Source organism: Danio rerio, chromosome 5, assembly GCF_049306965.1.
Source record: "Danio rerio strain Tuebingen ecotype United States chromosome 5, GRCz12tu, whole genome shotgun sequence".
Taxonomy (NCBI): Eukaryota; Metazoa; Chordata; class Actinopteri; order Cypriniformes; family Danionidae; genus Danio; species Danio rerio.
In genome coordinates, this window is record NC_133180.1 from 73,462,341 (window position 1) to 73,487,849 (window position 25,509).

At 37.2% G+C, this 25,509-nt stretch overlaps 2 protein-coding genes across 2 annotated transcripts; one reads left to right on the top strand and one right to left on the bottom strand.

Moving 5' to 3' along the window:
• The first annotated feature begins 117 nt into the window (after window positions 1–117).
• Window positions 118–13,938, top strand: si:dkey-251i10.1. The gene is made up of 4 exons (NM_001089554.2): window positions 118–378; window positions 6,155–6,644; window positions 10,759–10,899; window positions 10,985–13,938. The coding sequence occupies exons 1-4, from the start codon at window positions 268–270 to the stop codon at window positions 11,140–11,142; spliced, it is 900 nt and encodes a 299-aa protein (NP_001083023.2). The 5' UTR covers window positions 118–267; the 3' UTR covers window positions 11,143–13,938.
• A 473-nt stretch (window positions 13,939–14,411) lies between these two features.
• On the bottom strand, window positions 14,412–23,421 carry si:dkey-251i10.2. The gene is made up of 5 exons (NM_001326551.1): window positions 23,134–23,421; window positions 18,958–19,070; window positions 17,459–17,568; window positions 15,865–15,929; window positions 14,412–14,902 (listed from the first exon to the last, which is right to left on the bottom strand). The coding sequence occupies exons 1-5, from the start codon at window positions 23,324–23,326 to the stop codon at window positions 14,802–14,804; spliced, it is 582 nt and encodes a 193-aa protein (NP_001313480.1). The 5' UTR covers window positions 23,327–23,421; the 3' UTR covers window positions 14,412–14,801.
• Window positions 23,422–25,509: the final 2,088 nt, after the last annotated feature.

The following is a 25,509-nucleotide window of genomic DNA, read 5'->3' on the forward strand; positions in this document are numbered from 1 at the left end:
AATCCAGACACACAAAAGCATGCCGGTTGATCAACTTGACAAGCAAGTTTTTTTTCCATCAAGAGTCAGTGCAACCAAATGTTTACGTATGCAGGTGACAGCTCAGCTCGGGTTTCCTCCTCCCTATGACAGTAGCCTGAACACATTGACCAATAACAAAACAACAGACTCCCCGCTGTTTCTCGCGATGGAGGCTTCAGAGGAGTCATTGAGCATATACACATATATACATAAAAGGTCATTTCGATAGCATTACATCCCGCAATGATGAGCGACTCCGTCGTTTCATTCGCCAAGGATTTTTTGGCGGGAGGAGTTGCCGCCGCCGTTTCTGAAACTGCTGTTGCGCCTATAGAAAGAGTCAAACTTCTGCTACAGGTACACTTTATATTTACACACTTGTTGTATGTTATATTAACTAATAATATGGCGTCTTGATTTTAATTAATGACTGTCATTGTCATTCGTGTGTCTGTTATTGTTAGTGTTCGGTTAGTCTAGATCATGTTAGGGGTTAGTTCACCCAAACATGATACTCAGCCTTTACTTGTTTCTTTCTCCTGCTGTACACAAAATAATACATTCTGAAGAAAACTGGACCATTAACCTGTAACCACTGACTTCAATAGTATTTGTTTTTTATATTATGGAGGTCTATGGCTACATGTTTACATCTTCAACAGAAAAAAAGAAACACGTAAATGTTTTTTAACCACTTCAGGGTGAGTAAATAGTAAGTTGTATTATTTCGGTGAATTACCTCTTGTGATGATGCTGTAAATGTTTAATAATTACAAAGAATAATTGAATGCTTAAATAAAATTGGTATAAAAGGCTTAGAAAAGGTCTTGAAAGATAGTTATCATGTTAGTGGACATAACTTCTGTCATTTATGCATTGATAAAATAGAAATCTTGTATTCTATTACAGATTTAAAAAATCTAAATTCTACGTTAGTACTCACTTCAAGTTTGTAGAAAATAAACCTTAAACTTATAGGTTGGCTATTTGTTTAAATTGGAATTGTTTGCGATGTTTATGATGAATATTTAAGGAAATCAATGTGAAAAATACTATACAACATTTTGATTATTGTGTTTCCATCATGTGTTGTGGTAATTTTATTTTGTATTTACACAGTTTTACACATCACCTTTGTTGTTACCTGTAATGACATAATGTTATAACAACTGGAGTTCATTATCTACTTAAAATTATACATTGATGCTCAAAAAAACAATTGTCAAGACAAGTCGAGCTTTATTGTCATTACACTACATGCGTGGACATACAGAGGAACGAAATGTTGTGTCTTGACAACGGTGCTACATAAATTAATCATAAATACAAACACAACACTGGACATAAGAGCTATTTTAAAAAAAACTATGCATAACTAACATATACTATAAGATACTTAACTACACATAAGACAGGCCATACAAGTACTTTTACATGAGACTGTGTAGGAAATTGTGCAAGAGAGGTATTAAAGCTGAATATTGTGCTAAAGAGGTATTTAAGGATTAATGTTGTGCAAGAGTTATTTAAGGTTGAAGCAAACAATGCAGCATGGTTGTGGTACATTTATAGTAAACATCGCCTTTATCATTGAGTTCTTGTAAGATGAAACTTAAATAAAGAGTCAATTGTGTGTTGTGTTAACAAGTATTAAGGTCTTTATGTTTAATTACAACAAAATTAATATCGTTGTTAGTATGCTAACGTACAAATTATAGCAAATAAATAAATAAAAATCCACTTTGTTGATTTCCTGATTGTTTTTAATCAGGAAATTCTCTGAGTAAAACTACAAAGAGAGTAAAATGAACTTAAATCTATAATGAAGACAAAACTTGATATGCAATATTACTTTTAAGTTAGTTAAGCAATTTTGACAATTCTATACATGAAATTTACTGAAATACTCAAGTGCAAAAGATAAAAAATAATAAGCAAAAGTAAAATCTGTTTCATAAAAAGATCTAATATGAATCTAATATAGATCTAAAATGAATCGCAAAGTATGACTAAGGGACTAAGACAAAGGAAAATGAATGAATATTATTATTATTATATTATGGATCAAATATGAATATTATTATTACATTATGAATCTAACATGAATCGCAAAGTACGACTGAGGGACTAAGCCAAAAGAAAATGAATGAATAAATGAATGAATGAATGAATGAATAAACAAAATAAATGAATGATTTTTTTCTATTATATTATGGATCTAATTGGAATATTATTATTATATTATGGATCTATTATGAATCGCAAAGTACGACTGAGGGACTAAGCCAAAGGAAAATGAATGAATGAATGAATAAACTATTATTAGTATTATATTATGTATCTAATATGAATATTATTATTATATTATGGATCTGTTATGAATCGCCTAGTACGACTGAGGGACTAAGCTAAAAGAAAATGAATGAATGAATGAATGAATGAATGAATGAATATTATTATTAAATTATGGATCTAAAATGAATCACAAAGTACGACTGAGGGACTAAGCCAAAGGCAAATGAATGAATGAATAAATTTTAGTATTATATTATGTATCTAATATGAATATTATTATTATATTATGGATCTATTATGAATCGCAAAGTACGACTGAGGGACTAAGCTAAAAGAAAATGAATGAATGAATGAATGAATGAATGAATGAATGAATAAACAAATATTATTACTAAATTATGGATCTAAAGTGAATCACAAAGTACGACTGAGGGACTAAGCCAAAGGAAAATGGATGAATAAATGAATGAATGAAACGACTATATTACTCCTTATAACCTTTACACTGGGGCTAATGGAAATGGTCCATTGAGGTATTGTTGCTATAGAAATGAACACACCTTTTCCACGAATCTGCTTGACACACGACCACACTCTCATATTACAGCAGACAGATGCTTTGTCTATTGACAGCAACTGCATTTTAAATTGAAGTCATCTTTTAGACACTTCTTATGTTGCTTAATTCAGCTCCTTATTTTTAGGGTCTGCTAAAACTACAATTTAAAGTCATTCAGAGATATAGAAATGTGTAGATGCACACTATGCCTAAATCACATTAGGCCTACATTGAGGGCTAGAATGCTGCACAAAGCAGATTTTAATCTACATGATCTATTTTTGTCGACTTGCAGTTTCCACTGGGGTAAGATGATGTCATTCATAATCATGTGATAAAATTGCACGATATCCTGTCATGTTAAATAATAAAGAGATATAAAGAGTAAAGGAATATAGTTCATGCAATAAAGGAAAAAAAAGATGATGGTTTGTTCTTCAGCACAACATTAAAGAGGATTTTTAGTGGCAAACCTTGACCCTTGGAGATTCAGAAACGCCTCCTGATTCATAAAAGGTCTCCTGACGATACATTGAGATGCTATGAAGACTCTTTATCTTAAAATAAAGCACTATAAAACTGTTTAGTCGTACACATGACTGGAAAATACTGTAAAAAAAAACTATCCGGCCACTTTAATAGGTTCACCTTACTAGGACTGGATTGGACCTCCTTTTGCCTTCAGAACCGCCTTAATCCTTCGTGGCATAGATTCAACAAGGTTCCTCAGAGAATTTGCTCCATATTGACATGATAGCATCACGCAGTTGCTGCAGATTTGTTGGCTGCACATCCATAATGGAACTCTTCCGTTCCCCCGCATCTCAAAGCTGCTCTATTGGATTGAGACTGGTGACTGTGGAGGCCATTTGAATACAGTGAACTCATTGTCATGTTCAAGAATCCAGTCTGGGATGATTTGCACTTTATGACATGGTGCGCTGGAAGTAGCCATCAGAAGATGAGTACACTGTGGTCATAAAGGGATGGAGATGGTCAGCAGCAATACTTAGGTAGGCTGTGGCGTTGACATGATGCTCAATTGGTACTAATGGACCCAAAGTGTGCCAAGAAAATATCCCCCACACCATTACACCACCACCAGCAGCCTGAACCGTTGATACAAGGCACGATGGATTCATGCTTTCATGTTGTTGACACCACACTCTGACCCTACCATTCAAATGTCCCATTAGAAATTGAGACTCATCAGACCAGGCAATGTTTTTCCAATCTTCTATTGTCCACTTTTGGTGAGACCATTTTTTTCAGACTATTCTCTGTAAACCCTAGCGATGGTTGTGCGTGAAAATCCCAGTAGATCTGCAGTTTCTGAAATACTCAGACTAGCCCGTCTGGCACCAACAACCTTGCCATGCTCAAAGTCACTTGAATCACCTCTATTGCCCATTCTGATGCTTGGTTTAAACTGCAGCAGATCGTCTTGATCGTCTTAGACCGTGTCTAAATGCTTAAATGCATTGAGTTGCTGCCATGTGATTGGCTGATTAGAAATTTGTGTTAATGAGCAGTTAGACAGGTGTACCTAATAAAGTGGCCGGTATACCAATATTGTGACTCGGCAGAACATTAAAGAGGATTTTAAGTGTAAAACCATGATCTTTGGTGGTTTATTCAGTTCTGAGTCACTCTTGATGACACATTGAGGTGTTACAAAGAAAAACAATCTTTCGTTTCAAAAAACCAAACATATACTGGATTACCTTTGATCTGCTGCTGCCTTGGTAAATGATTCATAAGACTCTGGTAATTTTGTAATGACTTTCTCTTAACTCATGGTGTAAAGTTCACACGGGTATGAAGAAGATCTTAAAACTCACAATTTCTGTTATGAAGTTATTTATTATGAATTATTTGTTTACTTTTAACTTAGTTTCTTATGAAATGCAGAAAAATTTATCCAGTTCAATTGCTTGGTTTCCATCACCCTGTGCTTATATATTTTTTTGAATAGTCGTATTTAAAAAAAAAAAACAAGTGATGGAAATAGAAAATTTTGAATAAAAAATCTTTGCAAAAAAGTTGTTATTCTCACTTGAGGGGATTTTAGACTAGACTAACATATGATGGTATATACAATCACCGGCCACTTTATTAGGTACACCAGTCCAACTGCTTAATAACGCACATTTCTAATCAGCCAATCACATAGCATCAACTCAATGCATTAAGGCATGTAGACATGGTCAAGACAATCTGCTGCAGTTCAAACCGAGCATCAGAATGGGGAAGAAAGGTGATTTAAGTTACTTTGAACATGGCATGGTTGTTGGTGCCAGACGGGCTGGTCTTAGTTTTTCAGAAACTGCTGATCTACTGGGTTTTTCACGCACAACCATCTCTAAGGTTTACAGAGAATGGTCCAAAAAAGAGAAAATATTCAGTGAACGGCAGTTCTGTGGGCGCAAATGCTATGTTGATGTCAGAGGAGAATGGCCAGACTGGTTCCAGCTAATAGAAAGGCAACAGTAACAGTTTTCACACCTAGACTTTCGTTTCGAAACCCGTCTCGTTTGCCCAGTTAGCGCGGTTCGTTTGGCATATGTGAATCCAGCAATCACGCTCGGATCTGCGCCTAAACAATCGCTCGAAGATCGCCTGAATGAGGTGGTCTCGCCTCGATTGAAACGAACTCTTGAGTGGATCAATTGAAGTGAGAAAGCGATATGTTCCGAGCCCGGTTATATCACAGTGTATTATGGATATGTATTAGGCATACGGCTATATAAAAAGAGAATTATGAGTAGGGTGGGAGGTCAATCCAGACATCCCTTGTCTCCCGGTAATCGTGCGTCTCCCTCCTGGTCCTCAAATACGTTGCGCACCCTTCTCACCCCTCCCCAACGCATCCCTCCTTGCTCTTCAGACACGTCGCGCGCACCCTGTCAAATGGCCTCCGCAGTCTCCATATCTCAATCCAATAGAGCACCTTTGGGATGTGGTGGAAGGGGAGATTCGCATCATGGATGTGCACCCGACGAATCTACAGCAACTGCATGATGCTATCATGTCAATATGGAGCAAAATCTCTGAGGAATATTTCCAGTTCCTTGTTGAATCGATGCCACGAAGGATTAAGGTAGTTCTGAAGGCAAAAGAGGGTCCAACAGGATACTAGTATGGTGTACCTAATAAAGTGGCCAGTGAGTGTTTATAACACACAGCCACAGTCAACACAAACTTATTTTGCATGCCTTTAATCGCGATTAATCCCAGCACTAACAATAATTGATTGATAATGGTGTCCTTTTTTTGCAGGTCCAGCACGCCAGCAAACAAATCACCACAGACAAACAATACAAAGGCATTGTAGACTGTGTAGTGCGTATTCCTAGGGAGCAGGGCTTCTTGTCTTTCTGGAGAGGAAACTTGGCCAACGTCATCCGCTACTTCCTGACGCAGGCTCTCAACTTCGCTTTTAAGGATAAGTATAGGAGGATTTTCCTAGATGGCGTTGACCAGCGCACACAGTTTTGGAGGTACTTCGCAGGTAACCTTGCAGCTGGTGGTGCGGCTGGAGCCACGTCTCTGTGTTTGGTCTACCCGCTTGACTTTGCCAGAACCCGTCTGGCTGCCGATGTGGGGAAAACTGGCACCGCGGGGAGAGAATTCAAGGGCCTCGCAAACTGTTTAGTGAAGATCTACAGGTCTGATGGTGTGAGGGGCTTGTATCAAGGCTTCAATGTGTCTGTGCAAGGCATCATCATCTACAGGGCGGCATACTTCGGCATTTATGACACTGCAAAAGGTAACATTGTTTGTTTTGTTTTGGCAGTAGTGGAAAGAGTACTATGAGATCATACTCAAGTTGAAGGAGCTTTACTTTCCAAAAATGTAATGAAAGTATCTGTTATAAATACTATACTCAAAGTGTGAGTAAAAATAGACGTTAAAAGTCCCGTGAAGTGCTTGTTTTATTCGATGTTTGACTAAAGACTCTAGAATACGCAAGATATGTCCCTTGTATCGCTTTGAATGGGGAAAAGTGTAACAGCTAATCAAGTGAATGAAGCCTTGCCTCCTGGTAAAGGCGCCAATCATCGATCGCTATAGTCTTACGATAGTCCGGGGGAGGGGCTTATTTCTAGAGGGGACTTTCTGCAGATTTTGTGTGATTTGGACATTTAGAAATAACACTAATGCCGAGTTCAGACTGCATGATTTTCAAAGTAGTCGTGTCACAGATGTTTTCCACTGCATGACTATCTGGGCTTGCGTTTCGTCGCTGCTTTGTTTACACTGCAAGATGGATCGGCTACAGGGGCTTTCAGATTGCATGACTTTACTATAGGAAGAATCGCCGACAACTTCGTGCAAACCACGTCTCACAGCCAAAAACACGTAATATATGTTTTGTTATTAACTACATAATGAGAAAGAAGCCTTTAATGGGGTAGAAAATGTGCATATTTGCTCACCTGGGTTTAAAGGGAATTAGCCATTTCTCCTCAACGTTGATAATAAACTAATTTCTTTCTGTATAAAACGTCAAACAGACACGGTTGCTCCTGAGTCCTGTTAAACCTCCACTAGTTTTTCCTCCATTTCGTGGGTCCAAATAAACCGAAAAAGAGCGCTTTTAACTTCTCCCCCAGCCTCCCGCTGGCCTGCAGCAGGTATACACACACACACACACACACACAAGTGAAAGCTGCTCTCTCATTGGCTGTAGGCGATCGCTGATGTTATTTTCAGTCAAAACTCAATTCACACGGCATGATTTGAATCGCCGACAGCTCCAGATATTTAGCACGCCAAATATCTCCCAGGCATTGGCGAGTCTCTCAGATCTCGTCTTTGATAGTTCACACTGTTTGATTGTCACTCACATGCACGAGCAGCGACTTGCCTGTGATTTCAGGCATTTGTCGGCGATTTCTCAAAACCTGTCGGCGAGCCAAAATCGGGGCTAAAATCACGCAGTCTGAACTAGGCATAAAGAGACATTTGTTTATTTTTTGGGGGGGATTCCTAATATAAAATTCTATCGTAAGCTTGGATATCAGTTTTATAGAATTTGCTGTTTCCCCATTTAAGCATACTGCCAGAGAGGTGTTTCAAAAATGTCTGCCAAGTGAAATTACTTGTCCAAAAGGGACTTTGGTTTGGCGTAATCTCAACTGAAAAATGAAGAAAGGGCGGGACATAGAGTAGCTCCTCCCCTTTTCAAAAAACAGCAATAGAGTTTTGTTTTACCACAGCTCTGCCAGTGAGAGTGTTTGAGCTCAAGCATATCCATGGATATATACACTAGCTATCGCATACAGACCCTGAGCATGCGTCAATTCCGCCGCCATATTTGTACAGTGCTCTCAGTACAAAAGTCATTAAACCGCACTAGTCAAGACCAAAGCCAATCTGAGGATGCTGGATTTTGGAGGGAGGATAGTACATTTCCATGCACACAAATTCACGCTTTTTGTCAGCAACGCCCATGCGATCACTTATCCATCGATGTAGAAAAGTGATTTAAATTATAATTTTCAGAATTTTAAGAAATATTTGCATACTGACCACCGGGAAAACCCCTGATCAAAGATATATGTATATATGTTTATATATCTATGACTCCGGATGGGCAGTCCTCCACTACACCTAGGTCCCACATTAATTTCAAAGGAGCACTACCCTGTACTAAAATGGCGGCTCTGTTGATGCATTCCTTCCAATTAACAACAACAGCACAGGCAACATCTAATGTAAATATCCACGATTTTATTTATTTATTTTTTTTTAACTCATCCCAAAAAAATTAAGTATAAAACAGTTTAGTAACACAATTATTTAAAGTATTGTAACTAAATGCATAAGTTGTAAGTGTGACAGTGTGTTATTCTACAATTTTGCACAGACACATACAGACTCATCTGTCTACCCCGCATTAACAAGCCAAAAGCAACAGACAAGGAACCAAAACTCCCAATTGATTAAAATGGAGAAATAAGCCTTGTGGGAAAGCAGGTTCAGACGTGGGAGCAGTTCTTCTCTGACCAAACGAAAGAAGAACTTCAGTCAGAGGTCAATGACTGCGTTTCAGTAGCAGTTTAGTATTACAGGTCACAGAAAATGTCCATAAACTTATCAGATAATGTTCAGGGAGAGGCTTAGCAAGGTATCTTCTGTGCGGCGAAATGTGTTTTCCTACTTTGTGTACATGTACAGTTGCTTCAAGTTGTAATCAAACAAAACAAGCACCTTTGCTTGAGGGAGATCGACCCAGATAGAGATGCCAGTTTAATAATGATTTGATAAGCTGTGGTTTGAATTTACGCTGTTTTTTTTACGGTTTATTATGCGGTCTTTGTCGCCATCTTGTGGATGGACAACATCAACCGTCTTTGGTCCATGGGCCCTACTTTGGGCATCTCTGAACTAAAGAATTACAAAATAAACATTGCAATTTTTGACTGCAATGGTATCCACATTCATAATTGTCTGAAATATTCAAGTAGGTATCGCTGCAGACCGAAGACCTCCAAGTGGGGGGGATTACACCACAAGTAGGCTGGGTGATCTCCAAGTGGGACTTACACCCAAATTGGGCAGGGTTGAGGGTTGGTGTAGGTGTAGTATAGATATTAATCAAACACAACAGGTTACTGTGAGGTTGGGTTAAGGGTTTGGGGTAGTTGTTGCAACCAATTCGAATGTTATCACTGGATTGAATGGACATTATCAATGGTTATCAGCTGAAAGATATGGGCCAGTTGGGGCCTTCTGCGCCTACTAGTAGGCTCAAAAGGCTGTTATCATATATTCACATGGTTAATCAGCTATAGATCACATATGGCTGCGGCTGGAAGTTAACAAGAATTATATTCATTCATTTATTTTTCAGTGTGGAGTTTGCATGGTCTACCTGCCTTCGCGTGGGTTTCCTCCGGGTGCTCCGGTTTCCCTCACAGTCCAAAGACATGCGGTACAGGTGAATTGGGTAGGCTAAATTGTCCCTAGTGTAAGAGTGTGTGTATGAATGTGTGCGTGGATGTTTCCCAGAGATGGGTTGCGGCTGGAAGGGCGTCCGCTGCGTAAAAACTTGCTGGATAAGTTGGCGGTTCATTCCGCTGTGGCGACCCCGGATTAATAAAGGGACTAAACCGACAAGAAAATGAATGAATTTATTTTTCAGCTTAGTCCCTTTATTAATCTGGTGTCGCCACAGCGGAATGAACCGCCAACTTATCCAGCATGTTTTACGCAGTGGATGCCCTTCTGGCTGCAACCCATCACTGGGAAACACCCATACACACACAGTAACACTCACACTACAGACAATTTAGCCTATACCCAATTCACCTGTACTGCATGTCTTTGGACTTTGGAGGAAACAAGAGCACTCGGAGAAAACCCACGCGAACACAGGGAGAACATGCAAACTCCACACAGAAACGCCAACTGACCCAGCCGAGGTTCGAACCAGCGACCTTCTTGCTTTGAGGCGAACGTGCTACCCACTTTGAATTTGTAATTGTATTTTATTAATGTCTACCCCTACCCCAAGCCTAAACCCAACCGTCACAGTAAAGTAAAACAGATCTGGATCTGAATACTTCTCTATTAGTATAGCTGATTAACCATGTGGATGGATGATAACAGCCTTCTGAGCCTACCTGAGCAGAAAGCCCCTACTGGCCCATATCTATCAGCTGATAACCACTGATAACGTTCATTCAATCGAGTGATAACATTTGAAGCGAGTGAGTTGTACACATTCATAAAACACTATGGGTTAGACGTGTCATGTATGAGACATTAAATAAATGAAAACTCCAGGTTTGTACAGCCCACTAGGAGCTCAAGTCCCAACCACTTCTGGCTCCCACCTCCGTTCATACCCTTCTTATAATATCTATGTTTTCCAGGCATGTTACCTGACCCAGAGAACACTCATATTGCGGTCAGCTGGATGATCGCTCACACTGTCACTATAGTCGCTGGCTTCATATCGTACCCGTTTGACACAGTGCGGCGCTCCATGATGATGCAGTCTGGACTTAAAGGAGGTGACGGTCACTTTCTATTCCATCTAAAATGGGTGTTTGGTCATTTCCAGTGTTAAATATAATCATGTTTTCCATTTTATTTTAGCTGATGTAATGTACAGCGGCAGCATTGATTGCTGGAGGAAGATCGCGCGTAATGAGGGACCAAAGGCCTTTTTTAAGGGCGCCTGGTCCAATGTGCTCAGAAGTCTGGGGGGATCCATCGTCCTGGTTCTCTACGACGAATTCAAGAAGGTCATTTAAAGGGATCGTTCACTCAGAAATGAACATTTACTCACTATTTACTCGTCCTCAAAGTGGATATGAGTTCATTTCTTCTGTTGAACACAAAAGAAGATTTTTGAAGAAAGCTGAAAGCCTGTTACCATCGACTTTGATGGAACCTTTTCACATTTCCATGTTTCTCAGTAGCGGAAAAGTCATCATAGTTGGTCAAATTAGAGTGCAGTCAATAAGAGAGTACAACAAATATTTTTGGTATAATAATGATGTAATACATATATAAATAGGCGACGCAGTGGCGCAGTGGGTAGCATGTTCGACTCACAGCAATAAGGTCGCTGGTTCGAGCCTCGGCTCAGTTGGCGTTTCTGTGTGGAGTTTGCATGTTCTCCCTGCCTTCGCGTGGGTTTCCTCCGGGTGCTCCGGTTTCCCCCACAGTCCAAAGACATGCGGTACAGGTGAATTGGGTAGGCTAAATTGTCCGTAGTGTATGAGTGGTTGTGTGGATGTTTCCCAGAGATGGGTTGTGGCTGGAAGGGAATCCGCTGCGTAAAATCTTGCTGGATAAGTTGGTGGTTCATTCTGCTGTGGCGACCCCAGATTAATAAAGGGACTAAGCCGACAAGAAAATGAATGAATGAACATATATAAATACATACACATGTAAATAAAAATAAGTAAACAAAATTCACAAAAACAACCAATGTTCACTTTTTAGTGAAATATATGTGTCCTAATAGTGTTTTTAGCAGTGTGGGACACATATATGACTGTCAACAGCTCAAAAAATGTGTTTTGTTACCTGTTTAAGGGCTATGAAACCCCCCATTTCAGCAGGGTGTTGTTTTCACACCACTAGTTTGGAAAAAGTCAGGAAAGTGGGTGTGTCGGGGGAGGGAAAAGGGGAAGGATTTGAATAAAAATGGGAGTTTCCATTTGGGCACGGGCTGATTTTCACAGAGGAAAAACAAACACACACGCAGGGGAGAAAGACGGTGACTGTGTTTAATGGCGGTGGAATGTTTAATACCGCACGTTGTATAAGAGAAAAAAAAACTCTGCATTTCTCGGTAACTCAGACGCACTCGGTTGTTTAGAAAGCTGTGTGTGTAGACTATCCTGTCCCAAGATGCGGCGAAAATTAAACACGATGGTCGCAATAGTTTGCTTGCAGTGTTCACGTTTACACTCTGAGAGCAGCATTAACAGCAGATCTTTCAGCCCATAATATTGTAGTAATGTTAACGTAAACTAAGTAACTTAGATATCATTTTGACTAAGGTCTGTCTTTAAACACTAAAAGAGTACTGCTGACGATACGAACTATAACTTTGCCATCTGAATGAACAAAGAAAGGGCACTGATCGCACACACTAACCAAATCTGTAGAGGCAGGACAATCAACACATACTGGAACTGCGTCTATTTTAAAGGAGACGAGCAGCAATTCCGGATTTCACCATTTCCAGATGAGAAAAGCTCTCGGGTAAACAATGTTCAGTACAAACGTATTTCTGCCACGTGCACTGATCCACATGTGAGTCCAGTTGCGCTCTCATAGCAGGAAAATGAAAACTAAACCTTCACTGCAGCACATTATAAAAGCAACACCGATGACCCGTATCCCCAAACAATTCTTATTCTTTTCCCTCTTCTTTTTGCAACACAACGTGGCGTCTCTCTGCCGTCTGAACATTGTTTCAGGTACAAACAGTCTTCGAAGAGATCATGCATATTAATAAGGTTGCACACACAATAGAGCACTCTGATTGGTTTGAACCAAGTCATACTCACGAATGGATGCAGCACACTTAGAGACGTAATAAGGAACTCCCAGGTACAGACGTCCAGTCGACACGCTGGAATACACACTAAGATCTCATGGCCGTGATGCAGCTTCAAAAATTACTTTCAAACCGGAAGTACGAATTTTCTCGAAATAATGCAAAAACAACCAATTTTTACTGTTTAGTGACATATATGTGTCTTAATAGTGTCTATAGCAGCGTGAGACACATATATGACTGTCAACAGCTCAAAAAATGTGTTTTGGTGTTTCGTGACCCATTAAGAGAACGTTTTTCTCTCGCACTTGAAGCGTATCTGACAGAAATACACCAGCTTTAACACACACCTTTAAAATCAAAGTTGTGGATCACAAAAACACTCCGTAAGCCACTCAAAAAGGTATTGACAACCATTTTCGGATCAAGAATTACCAGTTGTAAACTTGTGAATGGAAGTTCTAAGCATCCTACCGGAGGACTCCGGTCACTATGGCTCCCTCCATGCAGCAAGAAGAAAAAGTTCTTTAAAGGGTCCACAGTAGGAAAAACAAATTCCTTAGAAGTCAATGGTTACAGGTTTTCAGCATTTTTCTAAATATCTTCTTTTGTGTTCAACAGAAGAAAGAAACTTAAGTTCGGAACAAGTGAAGGGAAGTAAATAATGACCAGTTTTTCATTTTTGGGTGAACTAATCGAGTAAAACCTTCCCATTTGAGGAATAAATAGTTTTGACCTTTGTATTGTGGGAACGGACTCTTTGTTTTGACCCTGCTGAAACCTTTCATCTTGTGTTTGACCCATTGTACTTATCCACTTATCATATCTGTTCTCCTATTGATCTGTTTTTAATCATGACTTGAAGTCATCCTGTTGAACCTTCACTGTTAATATAATCTCCCTTTAAAACAAGTGTTTTTTTTTATTCAATGTTGTGCTGTGGTTGAACAGATACACTTGTATAAGTGGTTACAATTTATTACTCACAATTTATTTTAATGTGTTTTATGATTTAAATACTGGATCATATTAATTATACATGTAGCTTCATTTATTTTCCTTCAGCTTAGTCTTATCTCAGAGGTCGCCACAGCGGAATGAACCACCAACTATTCCAGGATGTTTTATGCAGCGGATGCCCTTCCAGCTGCAACCCAGTATTGGGAAACATCAATACACACTCATTCACACTCGCACTTATACACTACAGCCAATTTAGCTTATTCAATTCACCTGTAGCACATGTGTTTGGGCTGTGGGAGAAACCGGAGCACCCGAGGGAAACCCGCACTAACGGGTAGAACATGCAACTCCATACAGAAATGCCCGTTGACTCAGCTGGAACTCGAACTAGCAAACTTCTTGCTGTGAGGACACAGTGCTAACCACTGAGCCACCATGCTGCCTTCGTTAAACCTTTTGAAAAATAAAAGGTTTATATAGGAGCCACCAAATGTACCCAAAAACTCAAGAATCATCCATATATAAATACAAAACGAAGCACTAAAACAGCATCAAGGTGCATTTTATTAGTATTTTCCATTGACATCAGAGAGAACTCAGTTTAAATATGCATGTGACTATCCTCTAAATCACAAGTGTCAAACTCAGTTCCTGGAAGGCCGCAGCTCTGCACAGTTTAGTTCCAACCCTAATTAAACACACCTGATCAAACTAATTGAGTTCTTCAGGCTTGTTTATTACCTACAGGTGTGTTGAAGCATGGTTGGAACTAAACTATGCAGAGCCGTGGCCTATGCAGAGCTTGACACCTGTGCTCTAAATATTAGTCAGGAAAAACAAACTGTCTAAATATTTAATTGCTAGTGAGTGATTAAATATTTCACAAGGAGTAACTGAGCTAGTATAATCTAATCAGTCTGGATTATTGAGCAGCTATACAGTTAAAACTGCCAGCGGGAAAATAAGCATTATCAGGGCAGGAGTGATGATCCTTTCAGCGCCACTGTTTACATCCAGTGCCGTTCCTCCTCCACCTGACAATTAATAAGAGCAATGACAAATCACTTCATTAATGAGCCATGGGTTATTCCTTCCTTGTTTAAATGACATGAAAGGGATAGTTCACCCAAAACATCAAATTTACACACAGACAAAATATAGATTTACTATGTTTTTTAAGGTAAGTGGTTGCAAACAATTTACGTGGGCAGAATTTAAATAAAGGATAACAAAAATAAAGGTGCTAAAATTACTAACATTACAAAAATTCTGCCATCTACTCACCTTTTATAATAAAAAAGTTTTTTAATTGGATTTACTTATTTTTTTTAAGAGTAACTGGCTGCAACTATTATATGGATTAAATATATATATATATATATATATATATATATATAAATATATATATATATATATATATATATATATATATATATATATATATATATAATGTTTAACTTGATTAGTTTTCTACTGATGATTGCAAATTCCGCTTGTCTGGTCTTCAGCGAGCCAGTGCTGACAGACAGACATACTGACAAGCAGACAGACTGACAGGAAGACAGACAGGCAGGCAGACAGACTGAGACAGACAGACTGACAAGCAGACAAGACAGACAGACTGACAGGCAGGCAGGCAGACAGACTGAGACAGACAGACTGACAAGCAGACAAGACTGACAGACAAGACTGACAGACAGACAAGACTGACAGGCAGGCAGACAGACTGAGACAGACAGACTGACAGATTGAAAGAAAGACAGACAGACTGAAAGACAGACTGACAGGCAGGCAGACAGACAGACAGACTGACTGACAGATTGAAAGACAGACATACTGACAGGCAGAGAGACAGACAGACAGATTGAAAGACAGACTGATAGACGGTCATTTCATCTAAATCGTTTGCAACCAGTTACCACAATATTCATTAGAGCTTTTCAATTTTTACAAGAAAAAAGAAGTGTAAAACCACAGGGACTCTATATTTACTCACTCGGGGTCAGACTTGATGACATCACGTTTACCCAGAATACATTGCGCTGCTGGACTACAGTGGCCCTAGAGACAAATATTATGTTAATATACAGCGGGAGAATAATTATTGAACACGTCATGTTTTTTTTCCTGGGAATAAAATTTCTAAAGGAGCTGTTGACATGGAGTTGAACCTGATTTTAGTACAATACAAACAAACAAAAATAAATCAATCAGAAAAATGAGTCGTGTGTATGACAAAGGAAAGACACAAAGAGAAAGTCCTGAACTACTGAAATAAATAAAAAGGCTTTTTGGTGACGCCTCTCATATGGAGAATGAAGTCATATGCATTGCTCAGCTGCGAGTTTATCACAGACTTCAACAGTGTAAAATCTTGACGGTTCTGTGGGTCTCGTCTATCAAATCTGAGCTTTATTTAGTCTTTTCTATTGGATTCGAGTCAGGTGATTGGCTGGGTCATTCTACAGCTTGATTATCTTTCTCTGAAAGCATCTGAGAGTTTCCTTGGCTGTGTTTTGGATCATTGTCCTGCTGAAATGTTTCATCTTCATCCTCTTGCTAATGTAGATGTTGGACTGAAGCAGCGGATATTCATTTACACTGAGGAAGGGGAGACGTTGCTGAAGAACTAGAGAGATTTCAGCTGCTGTCTGGGCTTTGACTGCCTTTCTACACCTTCCTTCCTTCATGTGTTCCCTTTGTTGTTTCATTTTATTACACATAACTTAATTTGTAATCTAATTAGTTTTTTTTTGCATATCTGTATTTCTTTGGTTGTTGCCAACATTCAATTCAATTCAATTCAATTCAGCTTTATTTGTATAGCGCTTTTACAAAGTAGATTGTGTCAAAGCAGCTTCACATAAATGGTCATAGTAACTGGAACAGTGTAGTTCAGTTTTTAGTGTTTAAGTTCAGTTCAGTTCAGTTTAGCTCAGTTCAGTGTGATTTAAAATCATTACTGAGAGTTCAAACACTGAAGAGCAAATTCATCAATGCGTAGCTCTACCAATCCTGAACCATGCGAGCCAGTGGCGACAGTGGAGAGGGGAAAAAAACTTCACCTGATAGGAGAGTGAAGAAAAAAAACCTTAAAAGAACCAGACTCAGTTGGGCACGACCATTTTAATTTCTCCGCTGGACAAAAGTCTGGTGAAAATTTCAAATCAACAGCACCTTTAGAAACTAATTTTCTGAGACAAACGATGACGTGTTATTAGCACTGTCAATGTTAATATTTTTAAAGTTTTGTACAGATTATTCGAGTAAAATCATACTTTTCATCATACAATCTAAAGCAGGGGTGTCAAACTCAATTCCAGGAGGGCCGAAGCCCTGCACAGTTTAGTTCCAACCCTGCTCCAACACACTTACCTGTAGGTTTCAAACAAGCCTGAAGGACTCAATTAGTTTGATCAGGTGTGTTTAATTAGGGTTGGCACTAAACTGTGCAGAGCTGCAGCCCTTTTGGAACTGAGTTTGACACCTGTGATCTAAAGTAAGCAGTATTAGCATACAATTAGTACAATATAAACTACAACGACAGATTAAATTAGTATGAATTAGAGATTGTAAAAGTTCACTCTTACATGAACATGATGTTTTTTGTGGTCGCAGGTGGAACCCAGGTGTAGACGGTGGAGTTGTTTTTAACGTTAGCGTTGGAATGAGTGATTGCACCTTGCTTGTTTCCTGAACACTGGAAAACACAACAACTACAATGAAGTAAACATTTATAATGACTGATTTACTTACAGATATACCTTACAGATGTCTGAATGTTTGTTTATACCACAAGAAGTTTTAGTTCTCTTTACAATAATTTGCATCAAATCAAATTAAATCAATTGAATCAAAATTTTAACACAGGCTCACTATTGATACATACCCCTGTCTACATTTCTGGAGAGCGTGAAATATGTAGCCAAAGGTATGTCTGGGCACATTTCATATTTAAAATGAACGCTATGGGACGGTATGATGCCAACTTCTGTTCCTCTTAGTGCTACCAGCTGACCGCTTACCTCGATGTGGACAACTTTTCTGGTGTTACCAGTTTACCTAGTAGCTCGATGCATATGCCGACTTGGGATGCAGAGCAGAGTTTACTGCGATGATGGGGTTTGAGTCCAGTGTAGAACAGTTCCAGAAACCAACAATAAATAAATAATCTTTTTCTAGATTGCTTTTGAAAACACTATCGGTTGGGTTTAGGGAAGGGGGTGGGTGGCTTGGTGAGTCAGTCGACAGCAAGCTGGCCTGGTTGGCTGAAGTGTATATTGCGCCCTCTGGTGGATTTATGCAAGGAAACAAGGCGTGAGAGAAATTTGAGATCATCTAAAAGCATACAAAGCGCCCTCTGGTGGACTTGCAAACACAAAAACTGCGAGCGGACATACCTCCAGTCACGTATTTTGCTGTCCTCATACACATGGATACGTATCCGCAATGAGCCTGGGTTGCAAATTTTAAATTATTTGAAAAATTAATCCGTTAAATTAATCCAATGAAAAGCAAAGTTTGTTTTGGTAATCTTTAATCGAAGTCTGATCATTTGCTTCTGCATTTGGAGTGGCGGTCTGCAATATTCTCAGCCACACCCCTTTTACTGTTAGATTGCTATGAGGGAATGATGCACAAAACATAAAGCCCCGCCCACTACTCAACATTCCATTTCCCATTGGAAGCACATGAACATACTGAAACAAAGGTCTTGGCAATGTCTGATTTTGTAATCCAAGGTCACATAAAAGCTTGTGTTTCAATTTCAAAGATATAAAAATAGATGTTATGTACATAAATGTAACGTATATTTAAAAATAGCAAAAAAAGGGGTGTTTATAAATGAATATGACAGAATGGCTGTGTTATGAGCACTGAAGACCAAGCAATATCTCCAAACTAACATCTCTGCTTAAACACAAAGACAGGGAGGCTGACATGGGGGTGACAAGGGAGTTACCAAGGCAATAAGAGCAATCATACGAATTAATAAGGATGTGGCACTGACAAAGACAACAGGGACTGAAACAATGTACTGGGACCAAAACAAAATCAATACGACAGAAGCTTCATCACTGATCCTCACCTCTAAGAATTTAGTGTTGGCTGGAGGCATCTGCCAGGATCCTAATGCCGTGGTGTCCGATCCAGAGCGAGCCTCCAGAAGCACACCTTTGTAGTCTGGACCTTTGATAACCACTGACAAACAACAGATAAACAAACAGGTCAGGCACATGTTATACCAAATACAGTTACTATTACACATGCAGTCGAAATATTCCCATAGCTGATTATGTCCCGCTCTGAAAGTTCACCCAAACGTGATCATTTACTCAATATTTACTCATTTTAAGTGGTTATAAACCCCACTGAGTGTCTTTCTTCTTTGAACACTAAGAAAGATATTTGGAGGAATGTTGGAAATCATTGAATCCTGTAGTAGAAAAATAAATAGTATGGAAGTCAACAGTTAACGGTTTCCAAAATTCTTCCAAATATCTTTGAAAGACATTTCAACAGAGGAAAGAAAGTCAAATAAGGTTTTTAACAAGTAAAAGGAGAGTAAATGCTGAAAGAGTTTTCATTTTTGGGTGAACTGTTTCAATTCAATTAGTTTATTGTCATGTGCACAGTAAGGAAACAAGTTTCCCTGTACAATGATGAAATTCTTACTTTGCCCTCACAGTGAAGTCATACACATACAGTTGAAACCAGAAGTTTACATACACTACAAAAAAGGCTCATTGCTATTTCGTAAAAAAAATGTCAGATGTTAAATCATACTAAATATTTGCTATTTTAGGTCTATTAGAATTACCAAAATGATTTATATTTGCTAAATGCCAGAATAACGAGAGAGTTTTTCTTTAGATATTTTTTTAATAATCTCTAGACAAATTAAAAGTTTTCACACATTTTCTTAGTATTTTATAGCTTTGCCTTATAACTTGGGTCAAACGTTGTGGGTATCCTTTAACAAGCTTCTCACAATAGTTTATATCAGTCAGTGCTTATTTATACAGTTGAAGTCAGAATTATTAGCCCCCCTGAATTATTAGCATTCCTGTTTATTTTTCCCCCAAATTCTGTTTAACAGAGATTTTCTCAACACATTTCTAATCATAATAGTTTTAATAATTCATCTGTTATAACTGATTTATCTTTGCCATGATGACAGTAAATAATACTTTACTAGACATTTTTCAAGACACTTCTATACAGCTTAAATTGACATTTACATGCTTAACTTGTTTAATAAGATTAATAGGCAGGTTAGGGTAATTAGACAAGTTATTGTATAATGATGGTTTGTTCTGTAGACTATTGAGAAAAAACACAGCTTAAAGGGGCTAATAATATTGTCCTTAAACAGTGAAAATTTATATTTGCGCTGTTAAACATCATTTTGGAAAATATTTAAAAAAGAAAAAAAATTCAAAGCGTCTCCCCCCCTTCAGATCTCTCCTTTAAATTAATATTTTTCTACAGGATGCTTTACAATAATATCTATGTGCAAAAAGCAAAAGCAAAATTTTGAACTTATCGAACAAAAAATAATCTGAAGATCACAGTCCAAAAAATAGTACACAATGAATGTGTTGAGGGAAAATATGAAATAAAATTTTAATAAACAGGAAAAAAAAATCAACAGAAAGATAATAAAATATATAAAATTGAAATGCTGTAGTTAATATTTTTTATTTAATGTTTATTAAAGATCTTTGGTACTATAAATATACATATGTATGCATGTGTGTGTGTGTGTATATAAATATAAATATATATATATATATATATATATATATATATATATATATATATATATATATATATATAAATTTATATATATATATATATATATATATATATATATATATATATATATATATATATATAAATTTATATATATATATATATATATAAATTTATATATATATATATATATATATATATATATAAATTTATATATATATATATATATATATATATATATATATAAATATATATATATATATATAAAAAAATATATATATATATAAATATATATATATATATAAATATATATATTTATATATATATTTATATATATATATATATATATATATATAAATATTTATATATATATATATATTTATATATATATATATATATATATATATATATATATATATATATATATATATATATATATATATATACATATACTATTAAGTGACTATAACGTTTTAATCATTATTAAGAGGTTAAGTGAATTAAAATGGCATCAAATTGCAGCAGGTGAATGTTCATATTAATATTACCTTCATTAAGCTTGAACTTAAACCTTAGCCTGAGAGAGTTTCCCAGCATAAGTTGCCAGAGTAACGGAGTTTGAACTATTGTAAATATGATATATGAAAACAAATCCGCCATTAATAAACCAAAATAAGCCTAGCCTTTTCTGTAAGCTCAGTTTATGGAACAGGTCCTTGGGCATAGTCATTTTTTTTTTTTGTATGTAAACTTTTGACTTTTAATAAGAATCTTCTCTCCAATAAACACAAAATGGGGGAAAAAAATAAACAGGGGGGCTAATAATTCTGACTTCAATTATATATACATATCTATGAATGTAAACATGATATAATACTGATTGTGGAGTAATGTAAACAATGTATAGTAGTTAATGGTTTAAGATAATGCTTATTATTATGCAAAAGGTGCCTAGTGCAATTGGCTTATGTGCAAGTTCTTGAGTCTGGCAGTCCTGCATCTCACACTTATATATCTCCGCTCCTTTACTGACATCTCAGTTTGTTTTTGCGAATACATTTATATTAATTTTTTACTAAGAAGTATAATGGTTGCGGTTACACCTTAATAAGACGTTCATAGTCAGGTATTTGTAATATTAAATATACTTACACACATAAGTAAGCATGTCTTGTTGTGGAACTATAGTTACTTTCGTTCTCATTGATGGGGTCAAAATGATCATCCAACAAAAAAAATTTGACTTAAAGGGGGAAAGTTCACCCAAAAATTAAAACATGAACATAATCGCTTTACCCTCCCTTATGTTGTTTTAAACCTTCAGCAGTTTCTTTCTTCTGTTGAACACAGATATTTTGTAGAATTCTAGTTGCTGGCACCCATAGTTGTCTATAGCAAGGGTGAAGTTACTATGGAAGTAAATGGGTGGCAGCATTTCTAAAAATATATTCAATATCTGTGTTCAACAGAAGCCAAATCGGTTTTGAACAAGTGACGAGTGAGTAAATGCACTGCAAATAACTACTTAGATTTTGTCTAGTTTCTTGTCCAAATATTTTTTAAAAATCTTAAATCAAGAACTATTTTCCAGACAAACAAAACATATTGTCTTGTTTTAAGGAAAAATATAACAAAATTAAGCGTTTTTCTTTTGATACAAGTTTATTCTGAATGTTTTAGACAGATTATTTCATTAAAAAGACAATATGTTTTGCTTGTCTATAGAAAAAGCTTCTTGACATAAGAATGTTTTGATATCTGAACTGCAAACACAACAAAACAATCAAAGTTAAGCATTTTATTTGCAGTAAATGGCTGAATTTTTATTTTTGGGTGAACTATCCCTTCAAATAATACAAACCTAACAGATCACTCAGATCTTTAGAATCACATAAACTAGAAATTCCAAGGGTTCAGTCAAAGCAGGGTGAATCTGCCTTCAGCCACTATTCCCCTCGCTGCTGGAATCAGCTTCCAGAAATGATCAGATGTGCTCCAACATTAGGCATGTTCAAATCGAGACTGAAAACACATCTGTTTAGCTGTGCCTTTACTGTACGAGCACTGTGCTGCGTCCGACAGATCACACTATTATGTTTTTCGTTTTCTTTTTCATTCTTTTATAACCTATTTTAACTCATTTTAATTTGTTTTTATCTGTTTTTAATAATTTTTATTGTCTGCATTTTATGTTCCTAAACTTGTCTTTTTAATTCCTGTTTATGTAAAGCACTTTGAATTGCCACTGTGTATGAAATGTGCTATATAAATAAACTTGCCTTGCCTTCTAATTGTTCTACATTTCAACAAACACCTAGTATTGACAAAGAAACTGTTCTTCATCTAAAATAAAAAAAAACTTCTGGAAAACTGTACATTTTGTAACTACTCTCAACCTATTGGCATTAAACTACTTTTAAAGTTGCACTAGATGGACACAGCCAAGAGGAAATTCATTTATAAAGCACAGCAAGCTCATCACATTACCTTCATCCAGATCATCTCCTACCTGTTATGGGTATCCCTGCCTGAAACTTTGTGCTGCTGGCCTGGATGGTGTACGGAGCAGGGTTTGGCTGCGGTTGTACTCCGTGTCTCGGAATCATATCCCCACAAGCTGAAGTAGGAGCCCCGGTCCCATAGGAGTGAACGCATCCCAAAAATTGTAGTACGACAACCCCAAAAAACACAGTCTTCATCATTCCTGCTACACGTCTCCTCAATAGCTCATTTGCAATAAGACTATACAACACAAACTAATATATAGCTACAGACATTCAGATTTTTACCAAAAGACATTTTGCTGAGTCACAACGGCGTAAAAAATGGATTTTTTCTCAGCCCCTCCTTTGCATGAAGTATTCACATGGTGTCAGGTGAAACGCTTTTTAGAAAAAGCGATCAGTTTCAGGAATTCGTCACTAATCTGGAAGAAACAAAGACATCTTCTGTTGGGAAGGAAGCGAGCAGAGAAAACGAGCATTCTTCTCGGCAGACGTTCCTCCATCCCACTGTTATAACGACGGCATCTGAGAGTCTGCCTTTGAGAAATACACTCAAAAAATGACACTTCCAAAAACTATTACTTCATAAACATGTGCAATGACTAAGATAAAATATACGCATTTTATTTAACCTATACGTAAAAGTCCAATGTGTCTCTTTTACAAGTGTCCTTGTAAGAAGTTAAATGCAGAAGTAAATTAAATAATTTATTAATTTTAATAATTAAACTTTAGTTATTTATTTATATGTACAGTTGAAGTCAGAATTATGAGCCCCCCTGAACTATCAGCCCCTCTGTTTATTTTTTTCCGTTTTCTGTTTAACGGAGAGATTTCTTCAACACATTTCTACAAATAATAGTTTTAATAACTCATTTCTAATAACTGATTCATTTTGTCTTTGTCATGATTAAGGTAAATAATATTTGACTAGATATTTTTCAAGACACTTCTGTACAGCTTAAAGTGACATTTAAAGGCTTAATTAGGTTAACTAGGCAGGTTAGGGTAATTAGGTAAGTTATTGTATAAAGATGGTTTATTCTGTAGATAATTGAAAAAAAAATTGTTTAAAGGGGCTTATAATTTTGTCTCTAAAATGTGTTTTTAATTAGGTTAACTGGGCATGTTAGGGTAACTAGGCAGGTTAGGGTAATTAGGCAAAAAATTGCTTAAAGGCGCTAATAATATTGTCCTTAAAATGTTGTTTAAAAAATTTAAAACTGCTTTTATTCCAGGCGAAATTAAACAAATAAGACTGTCTCTAGAAGAAAAAATATTATCAGACATACTGTGAAAATTTCCTTGCTCTGTTATACATCACTTGGGAAATATAAATAAAAAAATAAATAAAAAAAATATCATTCATTCACAAGCGATATCACCACTTTGGCAAACCCTTGTCAAGAACCACAATACATAGTTACATCCACAAATGCCAGTGGAAACTGTACCGTACCAAAAGGAAGCCCTATGTTAACAGTGTCCAGAAGCGTGTTTTCTGGGCTCTCAGTCATCAAAGATGAACCATCACACAGTGAAAACATGTACTGTGGTCAGATGAATCAGTATTTCAGGTATTTTATGGGAGAAATGGACACTGTGGGCTTTGTACCAAAGAGTAAAAGGATCGTTCAAACTGTTACCAGCAACAAGTCTAAAAGCCAGGGTCGGTCATGGTATTGGGTTGTGTCAGTGCCCTTGGCAAAGGTAACTTGCACTTCTGTGATGCAACATTTAAGCTGAAAAGTACACAGAGATTCTGGAGCACAGTATGCTGCCTTCTTTCCAAGGACGCCCATGCATATTTCAACAAGACAATGCAAAACCACATTCTGCACACATTACAAAGTCCTGACTGCAGAGGAAGAGGATACAGGTACTTGACAGGTGGATGCGGATTCGCTTGTAGTCTCCTCTTAATAAAGACGCGGCTCTAGTTGCTGTGCATTGTCCTGTCTCTACAGATTTGGTAAGTGAGCGACCAGTGCTCTTTGTTTATTCAGTTTGTTCGTATCAAACTAAGTTAACTATTGCACCGAGTGTAAACATGTTAGCACCACAACCAAACTTTAACCTCGTGTAGGGTTTTTACCGCATTTTGTGACCGGAATAACACACGCGGCTTTCTGACGCTACCTGCCGTGTGCATCTAAGTTTCCGGGAAATGCTGAGGTTTTTTTTCTCTCATTTGCCGTGCGGTATCAAACATGGCATGAAAAATACACGCTTAGAGCAGCTCCTCAAATCAGATATCTTGTTTGTCGCGAGGGGCATGAATGAATTCCCTGAATCAAAGAGCCAAACTGCAGTTAAAGTCCACCATTTAGTAATTTGGCAAATAATTCGACTACAGATGTCCATGTAGGTTAAACACCATC